Source organism: Talaromyces stipitatus, genomic scaffold, assembly GCF_000003125.1.
Source record: "Talaromyces stipitatus ATCC 10500 scf_1105507295491 genomic scaffold, whole genome shotgun sequence".
NCBI classification, from domain to species: Eukaryota; Fungi; Ascomycota; class Eurotiomycetes; order Eurotiales; family Trichocomaceae; genus Talaromyces; species Talaromyces stipitatus.
In genome coordinates, this window is record NW_002990122.1 from 243,559 (window position 1) to 268,679 (window position 25,121).

At 46.4% G+C, this 25,121-nt stretch overlaps 9 protein-coding genes across 10 annotated transcripts in view, besides 4 other annotated features; 5 read left to right on the forward strand and 4 right to left on the reverse strand.

Moving 5' to 3' along the window:
- Positions 1–478: 478 nt before the first annotated feature.
- On the forward strand, positions 479–2,365 carry TSTA_108400 (uncharacterized protein; the record flags this gene model as incomplete). The annotated part of the gene is made up of 4 exons (XM_002488364.1): positions 479–898; positions 960–1,152; positions 1,191–2,008; positions 2,045–2,365. The coding sequence occupies exons 1-4, from the start codon at positions 743–745 to the stop codon at positions 2,363–2,365; spliced, it is 1,488 nt and encodes a 495-aa protein (XP_002488409.1). The 5' UTR covers positions 479–742.
- Positions 2,366–2,944: 579 nt separating this feature from the next.
- On the reverse strand, positions 2,945–4,604 carry TSTA_108410 (mitochondrial chaperone bcs1, putative; the record flags this gene model as incomplete). The annotated part of the gene is made up of 2 exons (XM_002488365.1): positions 2,945–4,114; positions 4,175–4,604. 2 exons carry the CDS (start codon positions 4,602–4,604, stop codon positions 3,132–3,134), a joined length of 1,413 nt encoding a protein of 470 aa, XP_002488410.1. The 3' UTR covers positions 2,945–3,131.
- A 2,182-nt stretch (positions 4,605–6,786) lies between these two features.
- On the forward strand, positions 6,787–7,721 carry TSTA_108420 (uncharacterized protein; the record flags this gene model as incomplete). The annotated part of the gene is made up of 3 exons (XM_002488366.1): positions 6,787–7,129; positions 7,181–7,243; positions 7,293–7,721. The coding sequence occupies 3 exons, from the start codon at positions 6,787–6,789 to the stop codon at positions 7,427–7,429; spliced, it is 543 nt and encodes a 180-aa protein (XP_002488411.1). The 3' UTR covers positions 7,430–7,721.
- TSTA_108430 (uncharacterized protein) lies at positions 7,079–8,504 on the reverse strand (the record flags this gene model as incomplete). Of its 2 annotated transcripts, none has more annotated exons than XM_002488367.1 (3): positions 7,079–7,679; positions 7,735–8,052; positions 8,324–8,504. In XM_002488367.1, the coding sequence occupies 3 exons, from the start codon at positions 8,502–8,504 to the stop codon at positions 7,516–7,518; spliced, it is 663 nt and encodes a 220-aa protein (XP_002488412.1). In that variant the 3' UTR covers positions 7,079–7,515. The 2 variants fall into 2 exon arrangements, with proteins under 2 accessions (XP_002488412.1, XP_002488413.1); XM_002488368.1 differs by having other exon boundaries at positions 7,733–8,052.
- A 512-nt stretch (positions 8,505–9,016) lies between these two features.
- Positions 9,017–9,546, reverse strand: TSTA_108440 (uncharacterized protein; the record flags this gene model as incomplete). The annotated part of the gene is made up of 2 exons (XM_002488369.1): positions 9,017–9,344; positions 9,395–9,546. 2 exons carry the CDS (start codon positions 9,544–9,546, stop codon positions 9,017–9,019), a joined length of 480 nt encoding a protein of 159 aa, XP_002488414.1.
- Positions 9,547–11,399: 1,853 nt separating this feature from the next.
- Positions 11,400–11,574: a sequence feature (CT-rich).
- Positions 11,575–12,084: 510 nt separating this feature from the next.
- On the forward strand, positions 12,085–13,525 carry TSTA_108450 (uncharacterized protein). The gene is made up of 2 exons (XM_002488370.1): positions 12,085–12,399; positions 12,454–13,525. Exons 1-2 carry the CDS (start codon positions 12,126–12,128, stop codon positions 12,807–12,809), a joined length of 630 nt encoding a protein of 209 aa, XP_002488415.1. The 5' UTR covers positions 12,085–12,125; the 3' UTR covers positions 12,810–13,525.
- A 458-nt stretch (positions 13,526–13,983) lies between these two features.
- TSTA_108460 (retrotransposon polyprotein, putative) lies at positions 13,984–20,127 on the reverse strand (the record flags this gene model as incomplete). Its single annotated transcript, XM_002488371.1, has 3 exons — positions 13,984–14,964; positions 15,071–18,245; positions 18,302–20,127. The coding sequence occupies 3 exons, from the start codon at positions 20,125–20,127 to the stop codon at positions 14,185–14,187; spliced, it is 5,781 nt and encodes a 1,926-aa protein (XP_002488416.1). The 3' UTR covers positions 13,984–14,184.
- Positions 15,020–17,329: a mobile genetic element.
- Positions 15,110–15,553: a mobile genetic element.
- Positions 20,128–21,541: 1,414 nt separating the features above from the next.
- On the forward strand, positions 21,542–23,033 carry TSTA_108470 (uncharacterized protein; the record flags this gene model as incomplete). Its single annotated transcript, XM_002488372.1, has 2 exons — positions 21,542–21,689; positions 21,760–23,033. The coding sequence occupies 2 exons, from the start codon at positions 21,542–21,544 to the stop codon at positions 23,031–23,033; spliced, it is 1,422 nt and encodes a 473-aa protein (XP_002488417.1).
- Positions 23,034–23,101: 68 nt separating this feature from the next.
- The window catches only part of TSTA_108480 (reverse transcriptase, putative), a gene marked incomplete at both ends in the record, with an annotated part of 5,791 nt that continues 3,771 nt past the window's right edge, over positions 23,102–25,121 (forward strand). Inside the window, 2 exons of the mRNA XM_002488373.1 lie at positions 23,102–24,004; positions 24,050–25,121. The exon at positions 24,050–25,121 is cut by the window's right edge and continues 5 nt beyond it. Of these exons, the coding sequence (XP_002488418.1) occupies positions 23,102–24,004; positions 24,050–25,121 (1,975 nt within the window). The remainder of the gene's footprint in view (positions 24,005–24,049) is intronic.
- Positions 23,141–25,114: a mobile genetic element.

Here is a 25,121-nt window from a genome sequence, read left to right on the forward strand (position 1 = left end):
CATCAAAAGGGCAGCTATACAACATACATAGTACGTAGTAAATCAAGACAAGACAGAGCTCAACTCTATCAATTAGCTCCTTCTGGATACAGGAGAATCGCCCACGTGCGAATCAAGCTATCCCTGCCAGGCACCGGAAGCAGACAGGCTAGCCATTTAGTTTTGTCCAATTAACTGTGCCCTTCGGTCCACAAGCGGAGTGTCGAACCGCATCGAATCGTATCTCCGCGGTCGATCAGGGTTCAACGCCAGTCCTGTCAGAGTACTCCGTACCCGTACAAACATCCAAAGTACTTACGTTAGCGAGTGTTATCCCAATGTAGTTAATGCACCGACGCCACCATATGCTCATGCAAAAATGTGGTGGTTGGTGAGGACTACCATGATCGTATACCCTTGGAACTATGACAATTCTCCATCCTACCCAGACGGGCAGGTTTGTCATAATTCGGCCGCCTTGGCCTCCACTTTTCGGTATCTCACCAATTGGATGTGGGACGGATGTCCCGCCGTTTGGCGCCTGGATTTTAAGGCGGAAAATGACTAATACATGAATGGAGATATAATTGGATGTTAGAACCACTTCAAGTTTTTGGGTCGGCGCCAAGCCGAGCCCGTGTTTCGATCTCCCTACCACTCAATTCTCAACTCTTTATCCTTTCTGATACAATGCTATATATTAAATCGCAGTGGTTGTTTTCATTGAATCAACTAGTTCTTTGCATCATCTAATGCCTAGAATATGAAACGCACAATAGCCTCTGATTCGTATGACGACGTGGGCGAACGGCCAGCGAAGAAACTGCGACGGCGCGACAGTTCAAGCACAGTTGCAGTACCATCAAACAAGGAGCAGGAGCAGATCACAACGCAACCCCTTTCACCTTTATCATATAATGTTAGTAGTAGGGCTGGTTGCAAACACCTAATATTGTGCTGATGTGCTAATAGAGTTTCAGAAGATTAATGAACAGGAACGTGGACAGTCAGCGATTGTACATCCGTCGAAACCGATCAACAAAGCGTGGATACCCGCCCCGTCAGAGCAGTTTAACGAGGTTGACGTTATGAGTCAACCTGCGTCTAAGAGGTCACGCTCACAATCAACATCGACCGACCGTGGACGCCCTCGTTCTGTTTCACCGACTGGGAGTGCGTCGTCTCGTGATGCTAAATCATATGCATATAAGGCGGCAAATTATGTGACGATTCTAGAGACAAAAGGCTGCTTTATGCGCCATTCCCCCGCCGGTCCGACTTCCGAAGCGAATCCGTTGAAATCCCGCGCGGTCTATTCGACGATGAGTTCATTGAAGATTTTCACAATACATTACGAAATCGATCAGAGGCGCGACTGCTGGTAGATCTACATCCACTTCTCATGCCATCTGCAGAGAACCTCTTTATCCAAGGGAAGGACGAACTTAAAAATGTTATCGATGGTTACAATGATCCATGGCTCAAGACAGAGCCAATCTATGGTCCCAAACCACAGCCGGACCATGCTCGAGGCTTAAGGTGGTCGACCTTTTCAGACAATCAGCGGCGAAAGCTTGGAATCAAGCCGGGCGAAAAATCCCTCTATGCAGTGCGAGAAGATATGTACTTCCCTTACTTAACGGCAGAAATTAAGTGCGGGAACCAAGCTCTGGAATTTGCGGATCGGCAGAATATGCACAGCATGTGTATTGCCCTTCGCGCGGTGGTCAGTTTAGCTGAGGCTGCCGGCCGTCTGGGAGAGGTGAATCGGAGGCTCCTTGGCTTCTCGATTTCGCATGAATTAGAGGGTGTGCGAATCTACGGCCACTATCCCGAGATTGGCGAAGACGGGATCAAATATTATCGCTGGTTAGTAAAGCAGTTCAACATCTGGGCAGACGGGGATAAATGGCAATGTCTTCGTTTTGTGGAAAATCTCGATCGTGATTTCCTTCCAATCCATACTGGACGGTTAATGCGTTTTCTGGAAGAAGTTCCTGATCCACAAGAACTCCCTTTTGAGCTCGAAGTCGATGACGAGATAAGCTCCCAATCACGAATCTAGTCCCAGGAGCGGTCCTCATATAGCCGGGCGCCCTCTGCACAGAACCGGGTCTTACAACCGGAGCTACGTAGCATGATTCAAACCTTGCAGCAACAGTTAGAGGAACAAAAGTTCCAGCAAGAGCAACTATCAGCAGATCAGAAAGCACGAGAAGAGAAACTTCTTGCTCAGTTGGAACAGCAGAGAGAAGAGCAGAAAACACGGGAGGCAGAGCAGAAAGCGCGAGAGGCAGAGCAGAAAGCACGGGAAGAAAAACTTCTTGCTCAGTTGGAACAGCAACAAGAAAGACTTTTTAAACTGTTAGAGCAGAAAGAGAAATGAATTAGAAATCGACGATATCGATACTTCTTAGATTGGAGGAGGGACCGTACAGTACTGTAGCGAATCCGGAAGCCTGAGCCTCTTTTCCGGAGAGAGACATCTTTCAAGGTTTGGCTGTAATATCTTGCCTAGATCCAACTCGTAGCTCAGAGCGATTGCTCCACCACCAACAATTCCAACGCGCAGGAGTACACTTGATGGAAAACCTGAAGCAGCGTGTGCTTGCTACAAGTCAGAGACGGCCTTAATAATCTTCTCAGTATCTTTAGAACCCAACAAGAATTCGTTCAAAAATCGAAGATTACCGATGATCTCCAGGTGATTCAAACCCGATTTCTCCAGATTGAGTTGATGGCTGGTCATCAAGAAGACCGGCTTATTTTTCTTGGCCACGATGCTACTTCCTGATATATCACTTCAAGCACTCCAACAACAACTATTTGTTCAAGAATGCTTCTCTTCGTCTTAACCACTTCCTTTTCGACATTTTTTTCGGCATCAAAAAGGTCTCTGTACGCCTGGAACCCTTTGCATATGGTAGACCGGCATTTTTTACTCAACGCTTGATAACAAGGAAGGTTCATGATATCTCGGATCTCGCTTGGTAACATTCTAAGATGTTTAGGCATAAAGTCAGGCATAGGTGGGCCAGAGTACATGCGTGATGGAAGCCTAAAATATCCTCTTTCATGTTGATTCCAATCTAACTAGCTACATATCGAACATCAAAGCGACCTCGCAATGCACTTCTCGCAAAGCAGCCCTTCTACAGAAACCACGGAAAGATAGGATTGGAGCTGCCATGTGACTGTTCAACGACAGGCACCGACTTTTCCTCCTTGAAATATCCAGCAGCCATAGTGACGGCATCCTCAGGCTCCCCAGAATACGTCTTCAAGTAATTTAGTATGTGAGCCTGGCTATGTGTCTTTTCCGGCAACAACCCTGCAAACCTCTTTGCAAGGATTTCGAGTTCATCTTTAGGAGTGATAACTGAATCGCCAGCCGGGGGAGATGACTGAAATTGTGGACATTGTCGGCAATGGGGCAAAGCTGATTGCTGGACCCCATGCTCTTCTGAGGAACTTTCGGAATACATCAAGAGAAACAGGCGCTTGATGCTATCAAAGTTGGGGTACTCAAAGCTAACAGTCATGTCAACTCTGCCTGGGCGTATCAGGGCTGGATCGAGCTTGTCCTTGTGATTGGTAGTCATTATAAGGATGCGGCCTTCCGTGGCTATCACTCCATCAATGGCATTCAGCAGTGAGGAGAGAGTTAGTCGTTGATATGTGGAAACAATGTTACCGGCCTCGGCGGTACGGGGATTCGCGAACTTTTGTGTATCGACATCCTCCAGAAGCAGAATACATTGTGCGGGCAAGGTTGATACCAGGCTGTTAAGGTCATCCTCTGTCATATTATTGAGACTGAGGATGTATATTTTCAGCTTAAAGTGGCCTGCCGCAGCGATACACAAGCTGGTTTTTCCTGTACCAGGAGGACCATGAAACAGATAACCTTTGCGGTAAGGAAGCCCACGCGCGTTGTGCCATGCTCGTGTCTTTGGTTGTAGATAAACATGGATATCGTCCATAAATTTTTTTTGTGAGTTGGAGTTCATAATAACTGTTGACGGTAGTCGCATTCGTTGGCCTGGTGCACGGGTCCAGGCGACCGACTCGGATTTCCTCTGCGTACGATAAACGGCAGTCATGTTCTCGCTTAGCTCCGCGAGCTTGAGTCGTACTTCATGTAGTATATTTTAAAGGCTCTCATTACTCCATCCAAAACACTTTAGATATAGACTATCCAAAATTTCCGATTTCTCCTCTCTAACTACCACGATTGGGCGCCATCTGTACCAGAACCAGTGTTTCCCCTTTCCAAGGGTTAAGATGAGACGTGGCATGCTGAATGTCCGAGGTGGTTCTGTTTGTAACAGATGTTCCTCTTCGACGTGGGCTTTGTCCTTGGTCCAAAATAATCGTGATCCAGTTGTTGCACGTAGCTGGGTAGACATTTTGCGAATCTTATCCTGACCCAGCCAACTTTCCAGAGCCTCAAAAGAGTGGTCGGACCATTGGATCTCAATGCTAGACATGAACCAATTCTCCACCATAGCCAAAAGGTTGGGGGGTTTCCAACCGATATATGCCGCAAGAGCCCCTAGCAGTACAACAGGTGTTAGAAAAGATGATCCATCCACGTTGAGATGGGTGGCGAGTAAATGAGTCATGAGGGAAAAGCCTGGAAAAAAGAAACTCCTAAAAATGTCTTCAGGCGGGGATGACAGGTTGGTTGATGAATTGAAACTTGAATAAATCATTGTTTGATCGCGAGAAGAGAGATGATAAGGAGAACGTCAGGTTTTACGATCAATTCAAGGGGTGGAGGAAGAGTTAAATAAATTTGGATGCCGTCACCAAGACTGTTTTCAGCTCGCCAGGTTCAAGGAAGATATGCCTGGTTTCAATGTACAGCCTCGAGGAAATGCCGATGAAACTTTAGTAATCGTCTATTCTCGTACTGGTGGATTTCCAAGGATTATCTAGGCAGGTGAGGCTGGGAACGCCTACACTCGCAGTAGCACTGATTAGGCAGTAGTGTCTCATGTGGTATCTATGCATCGAGCTAATGCGTGGTCAATTTTTTTTTTTTAGCACAGGTATGATGGAGATTGACCGCATCAGGAACGTTGACGAGAAAATCTCGCATGCAACTAGTTTCAGAAGTGGCTTTCTAGTTCTTTTCCTATCTCACTATATACCGATCAACGATCTGTATCGCTCTCAGTTTCAAGACACCTCATCACTACATTCGTTACTAGTACTGTCGCGTCTCCTCGGTTGATCTTTTCGCTTGTCAGACACAGGAGGTAGGCAAACTCTATGTTGAGATTGGCGTGTTCCACATTAAGAATTGAGCCTCCGTGAGCTATACGCGCTGGCTAATAATAGGAGTCAACCGGACTCCACCGGATCCTTGTCTTGATGCCACACCGCTGATTGTTCGAATATGAACTGTTCTTTGTCTAGTATATTATTGCTTGTATTAAGCTAGCGGAAATCTCTTTGAACTATTGGATATGGAAGAAGTGGAAAGAGCTAATTAGGTTCTAGAATAGCTTAAAACACATCCGGCTGTATATCAGACATACGACAAAGATTGTTCCAAAAAAGCCAAGTCGTAGATTGTTGTGCAGGGTCGATCTGAAAAGTTTCACCAAAAACGCATAATCTCCGAATGACTCGTACCAAAACTCCTCGTACTCTAAGGGGAATTGACCTTCGAACCTCTCGAAGGCTTGTAGATTCTCAACCATCGTAGCATGCTTCGATATGCGCTGTTGAATAGGCTTTGTTATGAAATCCAAGTTGACTCTCGGTGGATAGAAAGAGCGCGTACAGGCACATGTGATGATGCATGCAAATGGATTTCTTCTCCGGATCATCTACTATCAATTAGTACTAGTCACAGAGTTGAGGGTGGTGACTCACTTGTCCCTCAATCCGCCGAAATTTTTCCTGTTCACTTTCATGTTCGCGAATGAACCTCCAGAGCTTACTACTAGTTTTGAATAATAAGAATTCAAAATGCATCACTGATCTCGGACTCAGACCCAAGGCTTGTTGTGTCCAACCAGAAAACGTCACCCCAACGAATAGTCGGTGGATTGTCCCTATCGAGCATTCCAAGAACCTCCTTTTCGTCTCCAAACAGTTGTTCAATTTTAATGCTGATTTCAGATCGGAAGTAATCCAGCGGTGAATCCGTCAGCCAATGTCGATTCTTGAAGTAGTATTCTTCGTTGTAGGGGCAGAATTTCCTGATCAAGCGTATCGAGTCTAGGTCGTGAGCCCGGTAAGCCGCTATCATTTCTTCGGCCCGCCACGCCAATGGATCTTCGGGCATAATTGGAGTCACCGCCATATTCTCTTTTGCCAAAGGAAATTCTCATTCGAGGCTGCAGTCATTTGGAATACAACCGGGAGAGATTATAAATAGCTTCAGCGTCAGGTAGGGACTGAGAACCATAAAGGGGACGATGACCGTGCAACCTAGCAAGGATGCTTGGACCACATCATCTGCAACAGACTTTTTTCTAGCCATGAAAGCAATCTCCAAATGCGGCCTAGATTCAGCCGGTGGACTTCAACAAGGATTCCAACAGTGTAGAATTGGAAGGAAGGGCACATTTCGCGCTATGCGTTAACCTGCGTGAACGAGGAAAAGTGGAGACGACAGCGCTATGATGCTGATCCGCTTTCACCATTTTATGGCCAAGCATTTAGATCAGCACGAATCGGAACAACCAGAAAATCAAGCGATACGAGTAGACAATACATAATGTTACCATACGCCACTTTGTGTCGAGAATGGAGCAGTTGAGAAAAGAAACCTTCGCCCTTCCCTTCGAAATGGCAAGTCAAGAAAAACAGCACAAAACCCTCTTTGAGATATTAAGCAAATCGACAATCAAACTGGTCTGTCCTCAATGTCTCGAAGGCTTTCCTCGCGTTGATAGATTAAATGGGCACTTCCGCTCCATGAAAGATGATATTCACCAAGGTCTGTTATTATTGCGAAAGGATTTCAAGAAATTCCATGACTGCTATCAAAGAGCGCTGCGGTCGTCGATTGCCGCTGAGAAGATCCCACAAAGGAGCCAGGAACTCTTCGATTTCAGATTTATTGTTGAACATTATGGCGAAAATGAAACATGTGGTAATCCAGATATGAGTTCTGGAACTGGTCCTATCTGTAAGAGATGATTCTATGCAATCCAGAATTATTATTAACAGGAACTCAAAGCAGATGGCCAGCTAGATGGCTTTAACTCAGATGCAATGCTTTCCCAGGATAATTTATTTTCCGGTATGCCATCAATTTCGAATAGCATGGGGTTCGCTAACTGCGAATTAAGATAACCTAGTCCAATACCATGCCCCAACGTTGATCGATCGATTTCCACTCAGCAACATGCCTGAGACCGGAGAAGACATTTTGAACCCAGATGTGACAACTGGAATGTCAAATTACCCAGAACAATGGACGATTTAAGTATAAGGTGAGCACAACCTCAAGTTGTGTTGCTTTTTCCAACAAGGATCTCGGCCGGCTTGCTAACCATGAAAATAAATCCGGCATCAACAACAACAGGCCGATCGATCCAAATCGACTTTGCGAGATTCAGAGGTATGCCTCCGATTTGCGGTCTGCCGTCGACGTGGAGGACGGTATAAACTGCGTGGGACAAGTTCATTGGTGTGTTTGTGGTCCGTCCGGTGCGAAGAAGTGCATACTCGGCTGCCTAAATTAGACTGTCAGCACCTATAGCGGTTCTTCAGATTGAATGTATCATACACCTTTATATATCAGTTTTCGAATGGGAGCCAACGCAGCATCGACGTTTTCAGCAACGGGAAATGCGACGCCGAGCTCGGTCTGGTTACCGCTGAATGGAATAGCACCGAGTAACCAGGATTCCATCTGTGGAATGAGATGGTGTAACTGGTTCTCCACTTCCTCATCGTGGAGAATCTGTAAATGATGAAAAGCACGCATATTGTTATCACTACTACGGATTGCTCCAAGGACATATATAATCATGAAGATTTTACCTATCGAAGTGGGCCCACCCGTGTCATACCCCGCGGAGGGTGAGTCAGCAGGTACATAATCATCTGCGGATTTCTTTCAAGTACAGCAAATAGAACCTGTATCTCAACTCACCATACTATGTCAGATCTTCTCTATGCTTATCTACCCGTGTAGAGACAGACATGAACCATCAAACACCGCCAGTTTAGGCAGGAAACAAAAGAAACATGTCGCGAAAGAGGAAATCTGGTCAAGAAGAAGAAAGTGGAAACAACAATAAATGATATCGTGACAAGGACTCCTATCGGAGTATCTCAAAATCCTCAAACTCAACAACAAGTCTGTATCCTCCACTAGAAATATTCAAATCGCCTATTCGCATATCGTTCATCGCTTCCCACATTGTGCCTCCTTGTCGTATCCTGGCTGGACGACTGGCATATACTCCGACGTGCGCACATTTATCCTCAATTCCACAGAAAAAGTAGGTGATTTCACGAAGCCTTTTCCATGTACTTCCTACGGCTCCCGGCATGACGGCATCTGGCGACAGGGATCAAGGTGCTGTTGCTGCAGAGACAATCAACTCCTTCTGCGAGTATTATCGGAAGGATAGCTTTATATAGTTCCCTAGATTTGCTATTGGACTCGGGAATCTTGAGCGGCGGTGAGGTGTGTAGATGGAGAAGGTTAAACGCGGTCATCCGGCTAACATTTATCGAAGTCTCTCCGCAGATGATTACGTTTAAAATACCATCATCTTCGCCACAAAGGGCAACAGATTCGCCAAAGCTCGGTGGTTATCTATTATCATCTTTTATATAGACTAGTACGCCCCTTCTGGACTTCATGCAATTCTGGATTATCTAGTTACGGTATATATTCTGCCAGTCCATACGTTGAAATTCCAGCCAAACTCTGCAGTACTGCGTGTACCCGTATGTGATCTAAATCAGTTACATAGTCCCGTCATTGCAAAGTCTCTGTAAACGATCACTAGCCTCTTTTTGAGAAGTTTGTCGAGACCGCAGCACTTTTCGGCGCAAGTTATCGGTTCAGCCTCTTGCGCATAACCTCTTCACTGGAGGGTCCGTCACCAATTGTGAATCCAGTGGAAAGCAGGCCGGACGCTTTGTTTCTCAGCGCATAAAGTCGAAAGTCTTCCATACCCATCTCCCATCGATTATTCGCTATCAATTTCTCGGTATAGATTGAACGAAGTCTTGACTCCAGGAAGCGACTCTCCTGCTCCAATTCCGAGGGACTCATTTCTTCGATTTTTTTGTTCTTGGAGAATGGACCTTGTGGATCTTCATTCATTTCAGCGAGCCACTGCTTGAAGGTGCGAATATGCTCACGGAGTGGAGAAGTAGCCCTGTTCACTTCATCAGTAGGACTCATTGCGGCTAAGGATGATAGGCTCACATTATTTCGTTGATGATGTTGTCTTTGCTTTTTGCCAGCAGTCTTTGTCCACAGCAAGACAGGAGGGTATCGGGATATTTATATCCTTTTGGTATGGCCTTCCTCCTACCATCGAGAACGAAATCCGCCGAGAAGCTGACGTGGGCTGTCATCAGTCTGGTGACCGTTATCAAGACATATCGGCTTGTTAAACCCTGTAATCAGTCTCCAGCGAGGCGTATTCGTCATAATTATTATCTTACAGGGTCTAGACTTGCCAATCGTAATTGTACGTGGAGGATAGTTCAGAACGACTACTTTTTGTTGTCTAGCTTCGGGGTCTACGTGCCAACTATCCAGATCCCCGTTGCAGCAAGCAGTTAGTCATTTGTGTCGATCCGTTGTGCTCAGCTCAAGGGGCTATCTAAAGTCGTCGACTCATCATCTGCTGCGGACCTAGATGCAAGCCAGGGCTAAACTCGAATCTGCAAGAGTATAAAGCGATGAGGAGATGCGATCCTATCCGTTGTCTAGCTTGGTAACGCTAAAATGGCATTGCTTAGGTGAGATTGCTTTTTGTAGTGCACTCAAGATAGTGCAAATCGATTGGTAGCACTAATCAGACGCGATGACACGTATGACTAGCGTTGATGATGCTACATTTTATGTAGAAGATGAGACCTGCAGGAAGCTGAACTCAATTTCCATCGGTGAAGTTCGGATTCTGTGAGCCCAATCTAACACGGCAACATTTGCTCATCGACAAAAACCGAATTCTATTATCATGTCTGTATTTTGGCTACTCTATTGATCAATCCATCTAGTTTACCTTGGCTCTGCTGCATACTGATTGATCTCCACAGGTCATTCAACGACTCGTTGCCTCGAGATTTCCAGTCTGGCTGTGCTTGCATCAGTATACTTTCGTAGACCTGCCTAATTTCGCCCTCGTCCAATTCTCTGCCAAGAAATAACTCCAGGGCTTGTTTCCCATCTGGGAGGAGGAATAATTGCTCAACAAACGCATGTTTCCAAGCCACGCGCACTCCATCTTGCCAAACTTCTATCACCACCGTTGCGCAGGCAAAAGATGGACTTCCAAGTTGACGTCTGAAGAGAGTCACAAAGACTCCATGCTTTCCCCGTTCATTTGTTGACTAGATATTCCGATTAGCAGGGGAGCTTGTAAAGTTAGGAAAGACTACAATACCTGCGGCAGGCTCTGCATTGATTGTAGTTGTTGATACCCCTTGTCGTCGCCAGTAAGATTTCCGCCCTAGTCCTCATCTGTCAGCAGTCGAATCCTAGACACAGGGCTAGTCATCTCACCTGTAGCTCCTGCGACAAAGGTTGAGAGTCATCAGATAGATACCATCCCAAATGACCAAACAAGGCTGATAACCATGGGAGGCAGCACATATTGCCTGTCCGGACTGAACCTTGGTCTAGGGTCTGAAAGCTGTCTATGCGGTCTGGTTTGAAATGTTGCGGGGTGAGTGCAGGCACTATTTCGGGGGTTTCGGCTGGCCAGGCTTCTTGACACCGGTAGTATCGTATGCTCCTCTGCCCATTATCCAGGAAACATAGAAGGTCGATCCTGATTTTCAGGAATGAAACCGGTGAAAGGCTTGAATTGACCATGTCAAATTGCGGTGAACCTGGGGCAAGGCCGGAATCTTTATAGGCGCCGTACTTGTGATTATGAGTATTGCATTTCCTTTTTCAGCGATAATTGCTCGGGAGAGGATGATATGCCGAGCAATCGTCCCATCGAGGCTCGTTGGACAATTTACATTAAGGGAAAACATTCAGAAGCGGACTTACCGCCAGCCTATTGCATTATCGAGATGTGGTACGGCCATCTTCGAGGAAATATTTTGGGAAAATCTGCTGAGGCATCTAGAACGATTTGTGACTAGCTGATTTCCGATTGGCTGAATCTACTTTAGGATTTAGTAGGAAGTGATAGTTTGGCATATAAGTATCATTTAAGCTAATGATTGGATGGCGCTGATCATTGCTCTAGTCCCTCTTCTGCCTCCCTCTTCTGCCCCACTCTTCTACCCCACTCTTCAACCCCCTCTTCTAACTCCCTCGTCTAATTCCCTCGTCTACCTCCCTCTTCTACCTCCCTCTTCAGTCCACCTCTTCAGTCCCCTCTTCAGTCTCCCTCTTCAATCCCCTGTTCAGTCTTCCTTTCCTGCCAATATGTTCAGTCTAATGGGAGATGGCTCCATTTCGCAACATGATCAGGAGAGTATCCTCTTTGGTCTTGAAGTGGAAACCGACACTTATTCGCTACTGTTGGATACCCTGACTATTTTCTGGAAGATACGAAGACAGCTAGAAGACGATATGAAGAAGTTGAAAACGTATCATGTTGCGACATTCGAAAAGAGTTCAAAGAGATCATTATTTGAAACGAATATACAACTGTCCGTGCAAGAAGGTTTAGGAAAGGAAGTCCTTTGGACTTTTTTATCCGACACCAATTGCACTTCGAGTCGAGTTGATTCCTTCATCTTGGCTTGTTTTTCCTTGTCACCCGATCATTTGCAAGACATCAAAAATCACGATCTCATAACGATTTTTCATCGATTCCTTGAAAAGCAAAAGTGTTACTTTTCTCAATTAATGAGAAATAAGTTCATTCGTACAATTGAGAAAGTTTGCCCGGGTCAAATTAAAGGCAAAGTTATAATAGGTCAGCATTTGATTCTTATCCATTTGATCTCGGCTAAGTCTCTTAGATATGTTATCTTCACTGAACCAAACTGGGAGGTTGCTTGGGGAAACAGCCGAACGTTCACACAATGTCGCTACGAACTCTGTCAGACAAGTTTCATCTCCTGATCATGTTATAAACGAATGTCTTTCCGGGACCGTCACAAAAAATAGCGAAAAGAGAAAGAGACAACGCCAGGAATCTCAGGAGGCGCAGAACTTCCTTCAGCCTCCATTGGGTAACCCTGTGTTGACGCCTGAAATTCGAAGCCATGAAATATCTGACAAGCAAATGGCCATAGGTAACATTGTATGCTAAATGTATTAAAAAAGAATTGAACGCTAATGCATTTCAGACCCATGGCAATTCGGAATTCTGGTCGGAGAATCGTCATCCGTGGTTAATCGAAATGCCTATTCGACTTCACCCGAAATTGCACCCGAGTCGTTGAGTAGAAGGAACCGCATTATTGAACATTCGCACTTCCCACAATCACATTCAGCCTCCCTTACCGGCAATGCGTCCTCTCTTACCGGCGACGTATATCAGTTGAACACCAACGACGTCATCGTGGTGGCACTTTCTGGATTGACAACAGGCCCGATTTATCTCACAGACCCATACTACCAAAACGTTTCACCATTCATCAATGTGCCGATAACAGAAGACCTGAAAAAACAATTCATCAAATGGAGGCATCGAGTTATGTAATTCACTATATTTTCCCCATCTCAATATATGCGACCCGTGGAGCGCCGGATGCTCTGAAACACCATGAACTGTTCCACGGGACTATCGTCCGACCAGAATCGACATCCAGATATACACCACCAATTAGTGAATCCGTCAACTTATCGTAAATACGTATTGCACCTCGACTTGCAGTGAGATCGACTACAATCGCATTTGTCTCGGTAGAAGGCTCCGTTGGGTCTCCAATATTCACGCTAATCCATCTAATTGTCGCCGACTCATCACAGATGCCCTAGAATCTGTCAGTCTTTGCTGAGGTGAAGTTGGAGTAGTAGTTACTCTATTTTTAGCTGTTCCCAAGATTTCGTCTTCGCTTGAGACAGCGACTTTCTGAATGCTTTGACTCATGATCGAATCGAGAAATCTTTCAAGGGGGAAGAATTAAAGTTCCAGCGGTTGACTGCTAGGCGAGAAGTGAGCGAAGTGTCTTCTCCGGAACTGGAAACAGTAGAGAAACTGGGTTTTCAAACGAGGCGTAATGACAGAATCGAGGAGTATCGGGTTGTGAAGTTTATGCTGGTCTTGAACGCTTGCGATATATGGGCGGCAGTCAGTAGCTGGATGTAGGCTACTAGCACGTCACGTAGTCGGAAAAGAGTCATTCTACTCAGTAAACCCTAAGTAAATATATTAGGCACCGATGCGTGTCCTCGAGCAAAAGAATATCATAGGTCAAACAAACTAACCTTTCTCTTTTCCCTATAGATATGAACGGGTTTTGATTTTGAATTTGCGGTTCCCTCGTCCGGAGGGGCAACAAATCCGTTAGAGCGGATCAAAGATATTCCACTGCCGAGCAACCCGAGGTTAGATCGTGCTAATTCGCTCTTTCAGACAAATTTAGGCACCAGTGCATGTTCGAGAGCTTGATGTCAGTCTACGCTACATCATTGACATGTGAGTTGTGCTTAGTGTGAGCTAAATTAACATACCATGTTTACTTTAATTGAGTTAAAGTTAAACAGATCGCCACATGTTCTGGTTACTGAGATCTCTTGATCTATTCACAACCTACGCATGTCGAGTCTCCCGTTTTGTCTGCAAGCGACGTGGGTCCGGGTTTATAACGGGCACACTAATCGTGGAAGGATGATGAATATCATTGGTCCCTATCTAGGTCTCCGGGGACCAGTAACTAACTAAGTGGTGTCACGTGACAGAATGCCGCCCCAGAAAAAAGGTGGCCTCACCGTGGTGAAAAGATATAAGGTAATATAGGAAGCATCGCCTGGCTATCTAGGAACATAATCAAGTTGGAGTGAAGTGAGTGAATGGCGGTAGGAGATGACTGGGATGCGACGTGTATGAATACTGGGTTAAGGAGATATTGCTGTTATCCTGATTGGGGGTGGAATCTGGGTTCTCGGTCTTGAGTGCCAGATTCCCCGTTCGTTTCTGGTGGTGCCGTCTTTTTCTCAAATCGTGCGACAAGTTCAGGGGATTGTGTGGAAACGATCGCTGCAGGTTGCCAACTAGTGTTCCTGACATCTTTGTACTTGACAAGATAGAACCAGATTTTGCGTTTGGAACCGGATTGAATAGGCATTACCTTTTTATCTAGTATTTCCTCAACTTCGAATGGCAGTCGGATTTGGTGAACATCCTGTGGGATTGTCGTTATAATGGATCTTTCCCATTCATCTTTTGGTGCTTGTTCAAGGTGGATGACAGAAATAATAGGATGGATGCGTAGGTCCGGTGGCAGGTCCATCTCGTATGCAAGATTGCCAACTCTTCTTTTGATGGGAAAGGGCCCCATCTTCACGGGAGACAGGCAGCTTGCGCCTTCCATCTTGTAACCATTGTGTCCTGGTTTTCTCGTAAGGCGGATGTATGCTTTCTCCTTCAGTTCCACTGGTTTATGCTTTTGATCAAAGTAGAAGGCCATTCGGCTCTGTGCGTATTGTATTGCGTCTGCCGCTTCGGAACGGATGCGTTCCCTCTCTTTGATGAATTCGTCGGCGGAGTCATATCGGTATTCTCCTTGTGGAATGAATTCCGACCTAGCTTCGACTCCATAAAGCAATTCGAATGGAGTTTTCCCAGTTGTTTCGTTCTTGGATGTCATCAAGAAATGCTCTACGTCTGGCAATAATCCTCCCATATGGTTCGTCTGGTATTGGCATAGCATGCATCTAAGTGTGTCTCTATAATGGCGTTGAATTGTTCGTCTGTCCATCTGCAGCTGGGTGGTAGGCGGCTGTGATACCCAGACGCACTGATGCCCTGCGGAATAGGTATGACCAGAAATCTGAGGTAAATTTGGCATCTCTATCTGATATGATCACCTGTGGTAAACCCCAGGATGGATAGATGCATTTAAAGTATGCCTTAGCCCATTCTACCGCCGTGTATTTAGTGGAGCCTGCGATCAGCTTGATAGCTTTTGTGAACTTTTCAACCGTGACCATGAGTGTGTCGTGGTTGCTCTTAGACTTTGGCAGACCTGTTATGAAATCCATTGTGATCACTGCGAATGGTTGAGATGGTGTGGTGATTGGATTGAGCTGACCATATTGTTGGTGTCTGTCTTCTTTGGATGCTTTACAGACTGGGCAGGCTAGGACATACGACTCCACCAGCGCCTTCAGCCGGGGAACATAAATGGTTTTCCGGAGCCTATCCTGTGTCTTTTGGATACCAGGGTGTCCCTTATGATCATGAGCGGCCATGAGAACGAGCTTGTGGGCTTTAGCTGGAATACATAGTCTCTCTATGTTTTCCCGTGTCATATATAGTAGCCCAGTTGCAGTGTCGAGTTTGAATCCGTTCTTGATTGGGTTTCCCGGTTCTGCTCGTTCCTTCATCTGGTTGGCTATGTCGCGTAAATTTTTGTAGATTCGCCCCAAGTGTCTGTCGTCTGGTAGTGCGGAGGTCAGAATTTTTCGTAATTGTGGATCCATTGATATAACATTAACTATAAAGGTAGTAGGAATAGTATCTTTATGTTGTTCTTGGCTTTCCTGGTTGGTCTTGTTTCGTTTCTGTTGGAGTCGAGATAACGCGTCGGCATTACGATGGACTCGTCCTGGACGATGAACCACCTTCATATTGCTAAACTGGGCAAGGTATAAGGCCCATCTAGTGAGTCTCTGGTTTTTTCGATGTGGGTTCGCGGATTGCATGAGACCTTGTATCGCGGCGTGGTCTGTGTATAGCGTGAACTCGTTTCCGTCCAGGTATTGTCGCAGTTTTGCAATCGCCCATATTGCGGCAGCAACCTCTAATTCTGTTGGCCAGTAGTTTTGTTCGGCTGGCGACAGTTTCTTTGAAAGGAATAGAACTGGACGTTCCTTACCGTTCTCGTCGACCTGGTGCAAAGCGGCTCCAAAGCTAAACTCCTTTGAGCCATCTGTGTACAGCAGAAAGGGTTTCGTAAGGTCTGGAAGGAATCGGACTGGGGCTTCAGCTAATGTGTCTTTGAGAGCGTCCCATGCTCCTTTGCAGTCGTCGTCAAACTCTGTCATGTTTTGTTTTGCTGCAAAGTTCCGCCTCTTACGGCCTTTGTATGGTGCTCCTTTCAGTAGCCTTGTCTTCAACTTTTCCAAGGGGTCCGCAATGTATGAGTACCCAAGGCAGTATTTTCGGTAGTAATTGAATAGCCCGAGTCCTGTTTCCAATTCTGAAAGTGTGTTGGGGTAGTCCAGCGCCTTGATAGCGGCGATTTTCTCTTCATCTGTTACCAGTCCTAGCCTTGATATATAGTGACCCAATGCTTTGATGGAGCCATAGGCGAAGTGGCATTTGGAGACCTGTAGTGTCAGTCCAGACTGTCGTAGTAAGGTGAGGACTTCATCCAAGTGGTTGAGATGTTCATCAGGTGACCTGGAAAAAACTATTATGTCGTCTATGTACACTATAACTGTTTTCCATAGGTATGGTCTGAGTATATTCTCCATCCGTTGCTGGAAAAATGAAGGTGTTGTAGCCAAGCCCATGGTGGATACCTTTAGTCTTTCAAGTCCGCGATGTGGTGTGACAAATGTAGTTTTCCAACGATCTTTCTCATCTATGGGTTGTTGAAAGAACCCTTTCCTGATATCCATCGATGAGAATATGCAGGAGCCACCAACCGCCTCGAAGACGTCGTCCTGTCGTGGGAGTGGGTAAGAATTGAGTAGTAACTTTGCATTGACCTTCCTCATGTATACTACGAATCGTGGTTTGCCATTTTGCCAGACAATGAATCCGGGTGAAGCTATTGGTGATGTTTCACTTTCTGGGACTGGTTCAATTCTTCCTTCCTTCTGTAGAGCATCTAAAATCTCATTGGAAGCGGCCCTATCCCTGTGGCTCATCTGATATGGGCTAGTTTTCAAACCGTCGAGGTTGTTGTCCTTGAATGGAATTGGCATCCTGGAACCTCTCAGGAGTCCTAACTCCGATCGGAAGAGTTGGCCGTGTTGTTTCAACAGTTGTATAACCTTTTCCTTGATTTCTGGGCCAAATTCGTCGGATATGTCAGCTAGTTCGACATTTGTTGGATCATCCTGAAAACCTGTTTGGAATGGAATTGGGTCATCGGAAGCTTCCATCAATTCAGTCTCGTTATCTGTCAACATTGACATGATACGGTGGGACTGTGGAGGGACTTCTTGTAGCCATCCGACCAGCTTTTTGTTAGCTATCTTGATATCCGTTTTCCCTAGATTCGCAACAGGTATGACTGTGGTGTCAGTTGTCAGTAGCGCCCATGGAGCTGATGCATAGGTTTCGGTTGCTAGGTCGATCTTTGGTTCGGGTTGGAAAAGGTATCCTCTCTTAGTGTATGGTAATTTGTGGTGGCCTCGTCTTCCAATCATCACCGGGACGCCTTTCTGTATTCCAGAAGGAATGTCAGTTGTGGCCGTGGCGTATATAGCAACTTTTTTCATCTTTTTTCCTCTATTGCATCGGATCCGTACATTCCCTTTCTGGCCATGTATTCGTAGCAAATCATTCTTAAGGTCTATGGTCACACCCTCCTTCTTCAAAACATTCAGTCCGATCAACAAGTCACAGCTTAGGTTCTCCACCACATGAACTTCCGCTGGAATGCTGATTGAGTGACCTGCTGTTGTTTGAAGGTCTAGGGTTAGGTTAACGTATGCAGATGTTTCGATGCTGCTAGCAATGCCGCCGATTGGCGTGTTCGTTATTGGAATTTTCTCTTCTTTTGGCCAGTAATGATATAGCGTTTGTTTCGATATCATGGAAATGGAAGATGCTGTGTCTCCGCAGAATTCTAAGTCATATCTGGATGGTGTAGCTGTAATAGCTGTGACGTGTGAATAGTTTTGGTACTGTCGTCCGGGTTGTCCTTCTGTTTTCTTTGTTTTCTTTTCTGATAATTCATAATGGGTTACTGATGTGGTGTGTAATATTCCGGCTTGACAGCAAGTCGCTGGGGCGGAGCTGGATACCGACCCATCACTTAGTTTTTTGATGAATTAGAGGAGCTTGAATCATACTCTATTTCCCTATGCTTTCGCAGATCGCGTAATGCGTTTTTATCGGATTCAGAAAGAGAGTCCTCGGTATCTCCGGCATGGACCAGATATGCTTTCACTGTTGGTCGTCGAGTCGGGCAATCGAAGTCCCAATGAGGACCTCCGCAGTGTCGGCAGTCACGTAGTCGTTCGCGTTTACTAGGAATTCCTTTCTTGGTGTCCTTTTCGGTTTCCTTGTCCTTCTGACGTTCAGGTTTGTCGTCCTTGTACTTGGATTTAGGATATGCTCTGGGTGAGGTATATGTAGGAGCGAATCGGTTCAGTTGGTTCCAAGCAAGTCTAGCTGGGACTTCCCGTAGAAACAGTCGTCTGGTGAACTCGTCGAGGGACAGGTCCTCCGGTCTTATTGTATTCATGATGACTGGGTCAAGATTTTCCCAGACTCTGGTGACGATTTCGTCCTCCTCCTTGATGTTGGCTTCCTGGAGGAGCATGACCTTCCTTTCTACATACTCTCTTAGTGGCAGGTCTTTCTCCTTTGCGAAACGGAATTTGAGCTTATCAGCCTCTCGTCGCGCTTCAAATGAGCTCTTCTTGAAATGCTGTTCTAATTGAAAGATGCACTCCGTAAGGGATTCCTGCATTGTATCTGTGATTCTGTCAGAAAGATGCGTGTACCAATCACGTGCATCGCCCCGTAAGCACAAAGGTATGACATCGAGAACTGGTTCCTTTCCATATGATCTAGAAAGCTGCCTAATTCGTTTGGTGAAGGAGACCACTGAATTTTTCTTAGGGTCGAAAAGCATAACATCCTCTGGTTTCAGTGATTTACATGGGCGTCGATTGGTAGGTAAGGAATTCCGGTGTCGTCTATTGTCGCGTCGGTCTTGGTGACGGTGTCGTCTATGGTAAACGTCTGATTCTGAGGATGATTCATCTGAGTCATCAGGCTCACTGGGTATCCGACTTCGATGAGACTGTCCACTTGAACCACTTTCCCGTCTACCTGACGGTTCACGTGATTCGATCGCTTCGAGTTGGCCCCGTCGTTCTTCTGGATAGTTTCCTGTATCTGTCCCGGGTTGGCCGTTGGCTACGTCCATCTCCGTTGGAGCCCGTTCAGATGGTCCGGCGCGGAATCTCTCCATAAAAAGTCGGAAGGTCTCGATGTTATTAGCGGGATATCCAGAGCTGTTGATAGCGTCCCGTGCCATTGCTAAAAACTCCTCATATTTTGCAGTATCCATGCACGCAGCTAATGCCCGAGCCTGCGTATAATCGGTTTCCCTGATGAGTCCCGCGAATTGCGTCTGTTGTCCTTCAGAAATACGCCGCAGTAATGTCAAGATGTAGACCGCATCTCTTTTGTATTGTGTTTTGGAGTAGGAAATATGCGGTTGAATATTAGTTTGAAAGATGGAGGTAATCCATCCTGGTACTGGAGTAGGTTCGCTCATTGTGATGGGGGTTAGGGTTGATGATAGTGTTGTAGATTCGATAACGGTCGTACCTTCCGTTTTCGTCCCCGCTTGCGTAGGCACCTCAGGCACAGCTTGTGCAGCTGTCTCCGGCCTTTTTCGTTGAGCAGGTAAAGGAAAGTTGATTATACGCGCGATATCTTTGATTTCGAATGATGTGAGGTGCTGTCCAGTCACCCAATCCAGTGGTCCGTAAAATTCACAGCCGTTGAGCTTCTCTGGGTCGACCGCTAGTCCTCTCCTTGTAAGTATTGCTGTGAGAGCTTCCGTGAAGCCTGGTTTCGATCGCTTTTGGAACGCTGGTAAAATTAAGAAGCTATGAAGCCGTAGAATGCGTTCAAGTGTCTCTTCGGTTATATCATCCATGTAGTCTTGTCCAATAGGATGGCGGCGTTGCGTGGATCGATGTTGAGGAGGGGAGATGATAGACAACGAAGTTGCAATGAAGATCGAGAGAAGAGTACCTGCTCTCACTGAATCCTATACGGATTCACAAAAGGAACAACTCCTATACGGAATCTGTTCTGTCCCTAGCTATACGCCTGGAACAATGCTACCATTTATAACGGGCACACTAATCGTGGAAGGATGATGAATATCATTGGTCCCTATCTAGGTCTCCGGGGACCAGTAACTAACTAAGTGGTGTCACGTGACAGGATGGTTCGCAATCACGTTACTGTACCGACGTAATTATTGGCTGTTTGCAGCAAGATTTCGTCTTAGTTTGGTAATAGAATACCCTACCCTAGGTTAAACTAAGAGAGATCACTCCATGGATCATCTGAGCATCATCTGAGCACTATGAAATTGAAAATTGTAGGACATGCTGACAATGAATAGTATACCACTTTTATGTGACGATCTGATTCCAGTATCCTAGGGGATTCTCGGGTAAATACCCGGAAATCCACATGCAGATACATCATATTTCCGACACCCCGGAAACTGCCCCGTTCTTCCATTTCTGCATAGTTTCGAACCAGCATCAGTTTTTTATTGATCATGTGACTGGTGTCTCACATTCCGATCTGAAACCATCTGTTTCTGTTTGGGTAAGGCCTTGGTAAGGTCATCGGCTGGGTTCTCGGCTGTAGGAATCCATGTGACATTAGGCTAGGCCCTCGCTGACCTCTTGCTTCATCCAGCGCAGATTAACTGATACTATGGGAACGTACACAATAAGCTTTTGTGCCTATACACATTCAAATACCTCTGTCGCGAATATTGATATCACGCCTATCTACGGCCTAACAGCCGGTCACATCACGCAACTCATTACTCAAAACCGTCGTGAGAGATATCAACTGGCTCGTAGTGGTGTTGGTTGTCGCTTCTGGGTGTGAACATTGCTGTGACGGGTGACAAAATGTTTACTAATATGAAAAAATTGGTAGCTCGATTGTGATTAACGATATGGCCTAGGCTGGGTATATTTCTAGTTCTAGTGTAACTAGCGCTTCAAGTGCAAGAAATATGTTACGGTACAACTATTCTAAAGGGAAACAGCCATAATTTGAAGAAATTGTCCCAGGAAGATTTGTGTGAGAGTGTCGGTATCTTTAGTACTGTAAACGCTTGCTGTTGATACTATCGGTCGATTACATTAGGAAAATTGTTGATTGAGGTAAGTTCAGAGGTATCGATCGAAAAACCTCGCGCACCTATGAAAACGCACCCACGCAGGTAAAAAGTACTGCTGGAAAGAATCTCAGTGAAAATAGACCTCCTTGACAGTCTATTTACCAACTTTCGCCTGCTCAATCGACGTGGTTGAAGCATGGGCCCGAAAAGAGGTAAAAAGGGCACTCCGTGGCCAGAACCACGGTTTGCAGATGATCCTGATATACGCGCATACGTAGCTGCAGCCATCAAAGATCTCGAGGCACTGAAGAAGCACCAAGAAGCACTGGAGATTGGCATGCCCCGTGAGCTCTCTACTTCCGTGGTTGACGCGTTCTTATACCTGGCTCGAAGGGTGAATTATACTCTTACTAGGCACAGTGGACGACGTCGACCAGCTTACCCGCAAGAAGGACTGGATTAGGGCATTCGGAAACGAAGCACGTATACGAAAACGTACATGGGGCGTCGTCGTACACGGCGTCAACACGAATATCAACCCCAAACAGCCTCAATTCATAACCACGCTTACCTCAGAGAACGCCCCGGTGTTCGCGCAGCTTCCAGCCTCTATGAATGTCACACACACGGGCTGGCTCCTAAGCGAGTATAAGATCAAGGAACAGAAGCTCACAAATGCCCACCTTGTAGTCATATTTGATGATGAAAGGATTGCTAATTTTGCAATCCAACGCGGCCTTATTATTAAGGGAAGACAGCACAATGTCTCAATATACGACAAAGCAGCCAATCTCCAGCAGTGCTTCAAGTGTCAGATGTATAAACATATCGCCAGGCACTGTCAGCGCCAGATCTGCTGCGCGTACTGCGCTGGATCTCATGATACAGGGGATTGCCCTACACCGAAAGAGAAAGAATACGCTAAATGTGCTAATTGCACCGCAGAAAATGTCCATATCAAAGATCCTGCCAAGAGACTCAATACGAAACACTTTGCGTACGCGAGGGAGTGCCCGATACGAGCTACATGCCTCGCAGAGGCACATCAACGACGTACATACGGCCCACAATATCACACTCCTGTGATACGACCTGGCAATAGTCAGCCCGGAGCCATCTCACCAAATGACCCTACACCAGCTGAAGCAGCCAATACAGAGCGAAGTCCTCGCGCACCGGCTCGTACAGCCACCACACGTCGATCTGCCAACTCAAGAAGTAAGAGCGCAGCAGCCGCCCGAAAACGAGTGGCAGAACGATCTGAGCCCGAGCCGATAAGCCCTACATCAGGTGACCCTACCAATAGATCCTCGAAAAAGCCTATGAGAGCGCAGTGGGATAAAGATCTAGTTATAGATGCAGATCCTAATCCTGAACCTAAGACAGGACCTGAGACCCAGATCAAATATACATATAACACACGTGCACGTCAGGATACAAAGCCTCCACCAGGAACCCCGGTTCTGCAATCAGATATTGCTCCACTAGAAATTTCACATGTGCAAGCTGTTAGGACTGTCCGCCGAAGTAAGAGTGTGCGTACGATCCCAGACGATGACTCATCTGAGGATGAACTTACCCAGCCATCAATCCACGAAGCCCCTCAGGATCCAATCGAGCCAGCTCAGGAGGCTGATACGCTAATGACCACGAACCTTGAAGACAGCACCTGGGCTAACAATCAGTAATGTATCGTAACACCAATCGACTACAAATCCTGCAGGCTAACTGCTGGAAATCGCGGGACGAGGTCCAGATGCATCTCTTTGGTGAGAGCGAGGTGCAAAATTACGATATCCTGGCTATCCAGGAACCCTACATCAACAAACATACCGACCCACTAACAACATACTCACTAGCGCTCAAGGGCAGCTTCCATATCCTACTGCAGCCCACACCCAAGGAAGAATACAAGAAACGCCCACGAGTCTGTTTCTACGTCAATAGAGGGCTAGATCCAGCCACATGGGAGGTCCAATACCATAATAGAGATCTGAGCACATTGACACTTCATACAGCCGCCCATGGAACCATCCATATTCACAATGTATACAATCCAGGAGTCAATAGCAACGAGGAATCTGTAATTAGCGCCCTGCAAACCGCCATGGCACCTAGGGCGCAGCATATTGTATTGGGGGACTTCAACCGACATCACCCGCTGTGGGCGGGCCCGCGGTACCGACACGTTGACGAGGAGGCCACCGAATTGATTAATCTTATGGATGAGCATGGGCTCGAGCAGCTCTTGCCACCAGGCACGATCACGTACGAGAGGGTTAACGCCAAATCTACAATTGATCTGGTGTGGGCATCGCACAATCTAGCCAACCGGGTAGTGAGCTGCGACACCAAGCCAGAGTGGTGGTACGGAGCAGATCATGTCCCAATCTCCACTCAATTTGACCTTACAGCTATACGTGTTCCTCCATTGGTTCGCAAGCAGTGGAATGCAACAGATTGGGACCTCTTCCTTAAACTGATGGACATATACAATTGGCACCCAAGGGAGCTCAATGACAATGAGGCGATCAATGAGGCGATCCGCTATCTAGTTGAGGCAATCAATCAGGCAGCTGAGCAAGCGACACCTACAAAACAGATCAGCATCTACTCACGAGCGGGCTACACCCCAGAGATGGCGAAGCTTAAACACCACGTATCTAGGTGTAGACGACACGCACGTCGTATAAATACAGATCAGGCATGGGAGGACTACGCAGAGGCTAGGAAAGAGATGAAACGGCGCACCAATGAGCTCGCACGAGATCTACATCGCCAACGAATTGAGCAGGCAACAGAGTCAATAGATGGATTCTGGAGAATTGCCCGTTGGGTCCGCAATAGGGGCAAACCACGTGCCACGTTTACCCCAACGTTACACTACAATAACACGAGTTACACAGCCCCAAAGGAGAAAGCAGCCCTATTCCGAGAGGTCCTCCACCCAGAGCCCCCGGAGGCAGATCTGTCAGATATTGGGCCACAATATAGATATCCCAAACCGTATACGATGCCACCAATCACGTTAGACGAAGTCCGAACGGCAGTAACCAACGTGAAGCCCGACAAAGCACCAGGGCCAGATGGAATCCCCAATCTGGTCCTACAAAGGCTGCTCCCTACTATCGAGGCCTATCTCGTTAATCTCTTTAATGCATGTCTACGTCAACAATACTGCCCTGACCATTTCCGAAAGTCGACAACAGTCATCCTTCGCAAGCCTGGAAAGCCTGATTACTCTGATCCAAAGGCGTACCGCCCAATAGCGTTACTGAGCACGATTGGCAAAGCACTAGAATCAGTGTTAGCCAGACGTCTCAGCTATCTAGTGGAGCAATATAATCTTTTACCAAAGCAACATATTGGAGGACGTCGCGGCCGCTCATGCGAACTAGCAATCCATCTCTTACTAGAAGAGACCCATAGTGCGTGGAGAGAGGGCTCACGAGTAGCCTCAGGGCTTGCACTTGACGCGGCAGGGGCTTTTGACAACGTCAATCATATAAGGCTGATACACGACCTACGAAAGCGCCAGGTGCCAGATGACCTGATTGGCTGGATTGAGAGCTTTCTAAGCAATCGCCGCACGTCAATCACACTCCTAGAGGGCAATATGGGGGAATTTCTAGTCAATACAGGCATTCCGCAGGGCTCCCCATTGTCACCAATCCTATTCCTATTCTTTAATGCAGATCTTATTGAGCAGATACTCGCCGAGTGCCCGGACGTGATTGTACTTGGATATATTGACGACATCTTCATCATGACATATG

Excerpts from the sequence above, each read along its gene's own strand:
- TSTA_108450 (XM_002488370.1), top strand. The coding sequence starts at position 12,126 with ATGTTATCTTCACTGAACCAAACTGGGAGGTTGCTTGGGGAAACAGCC. Across the intron at positions 12,400-12,453 it reads TGACAAGCAAATGGCCATAG|ACCCATGGCAATTCGGAATT; the intron begins GTAACATTGTAT and ends AATGCATTTCAG.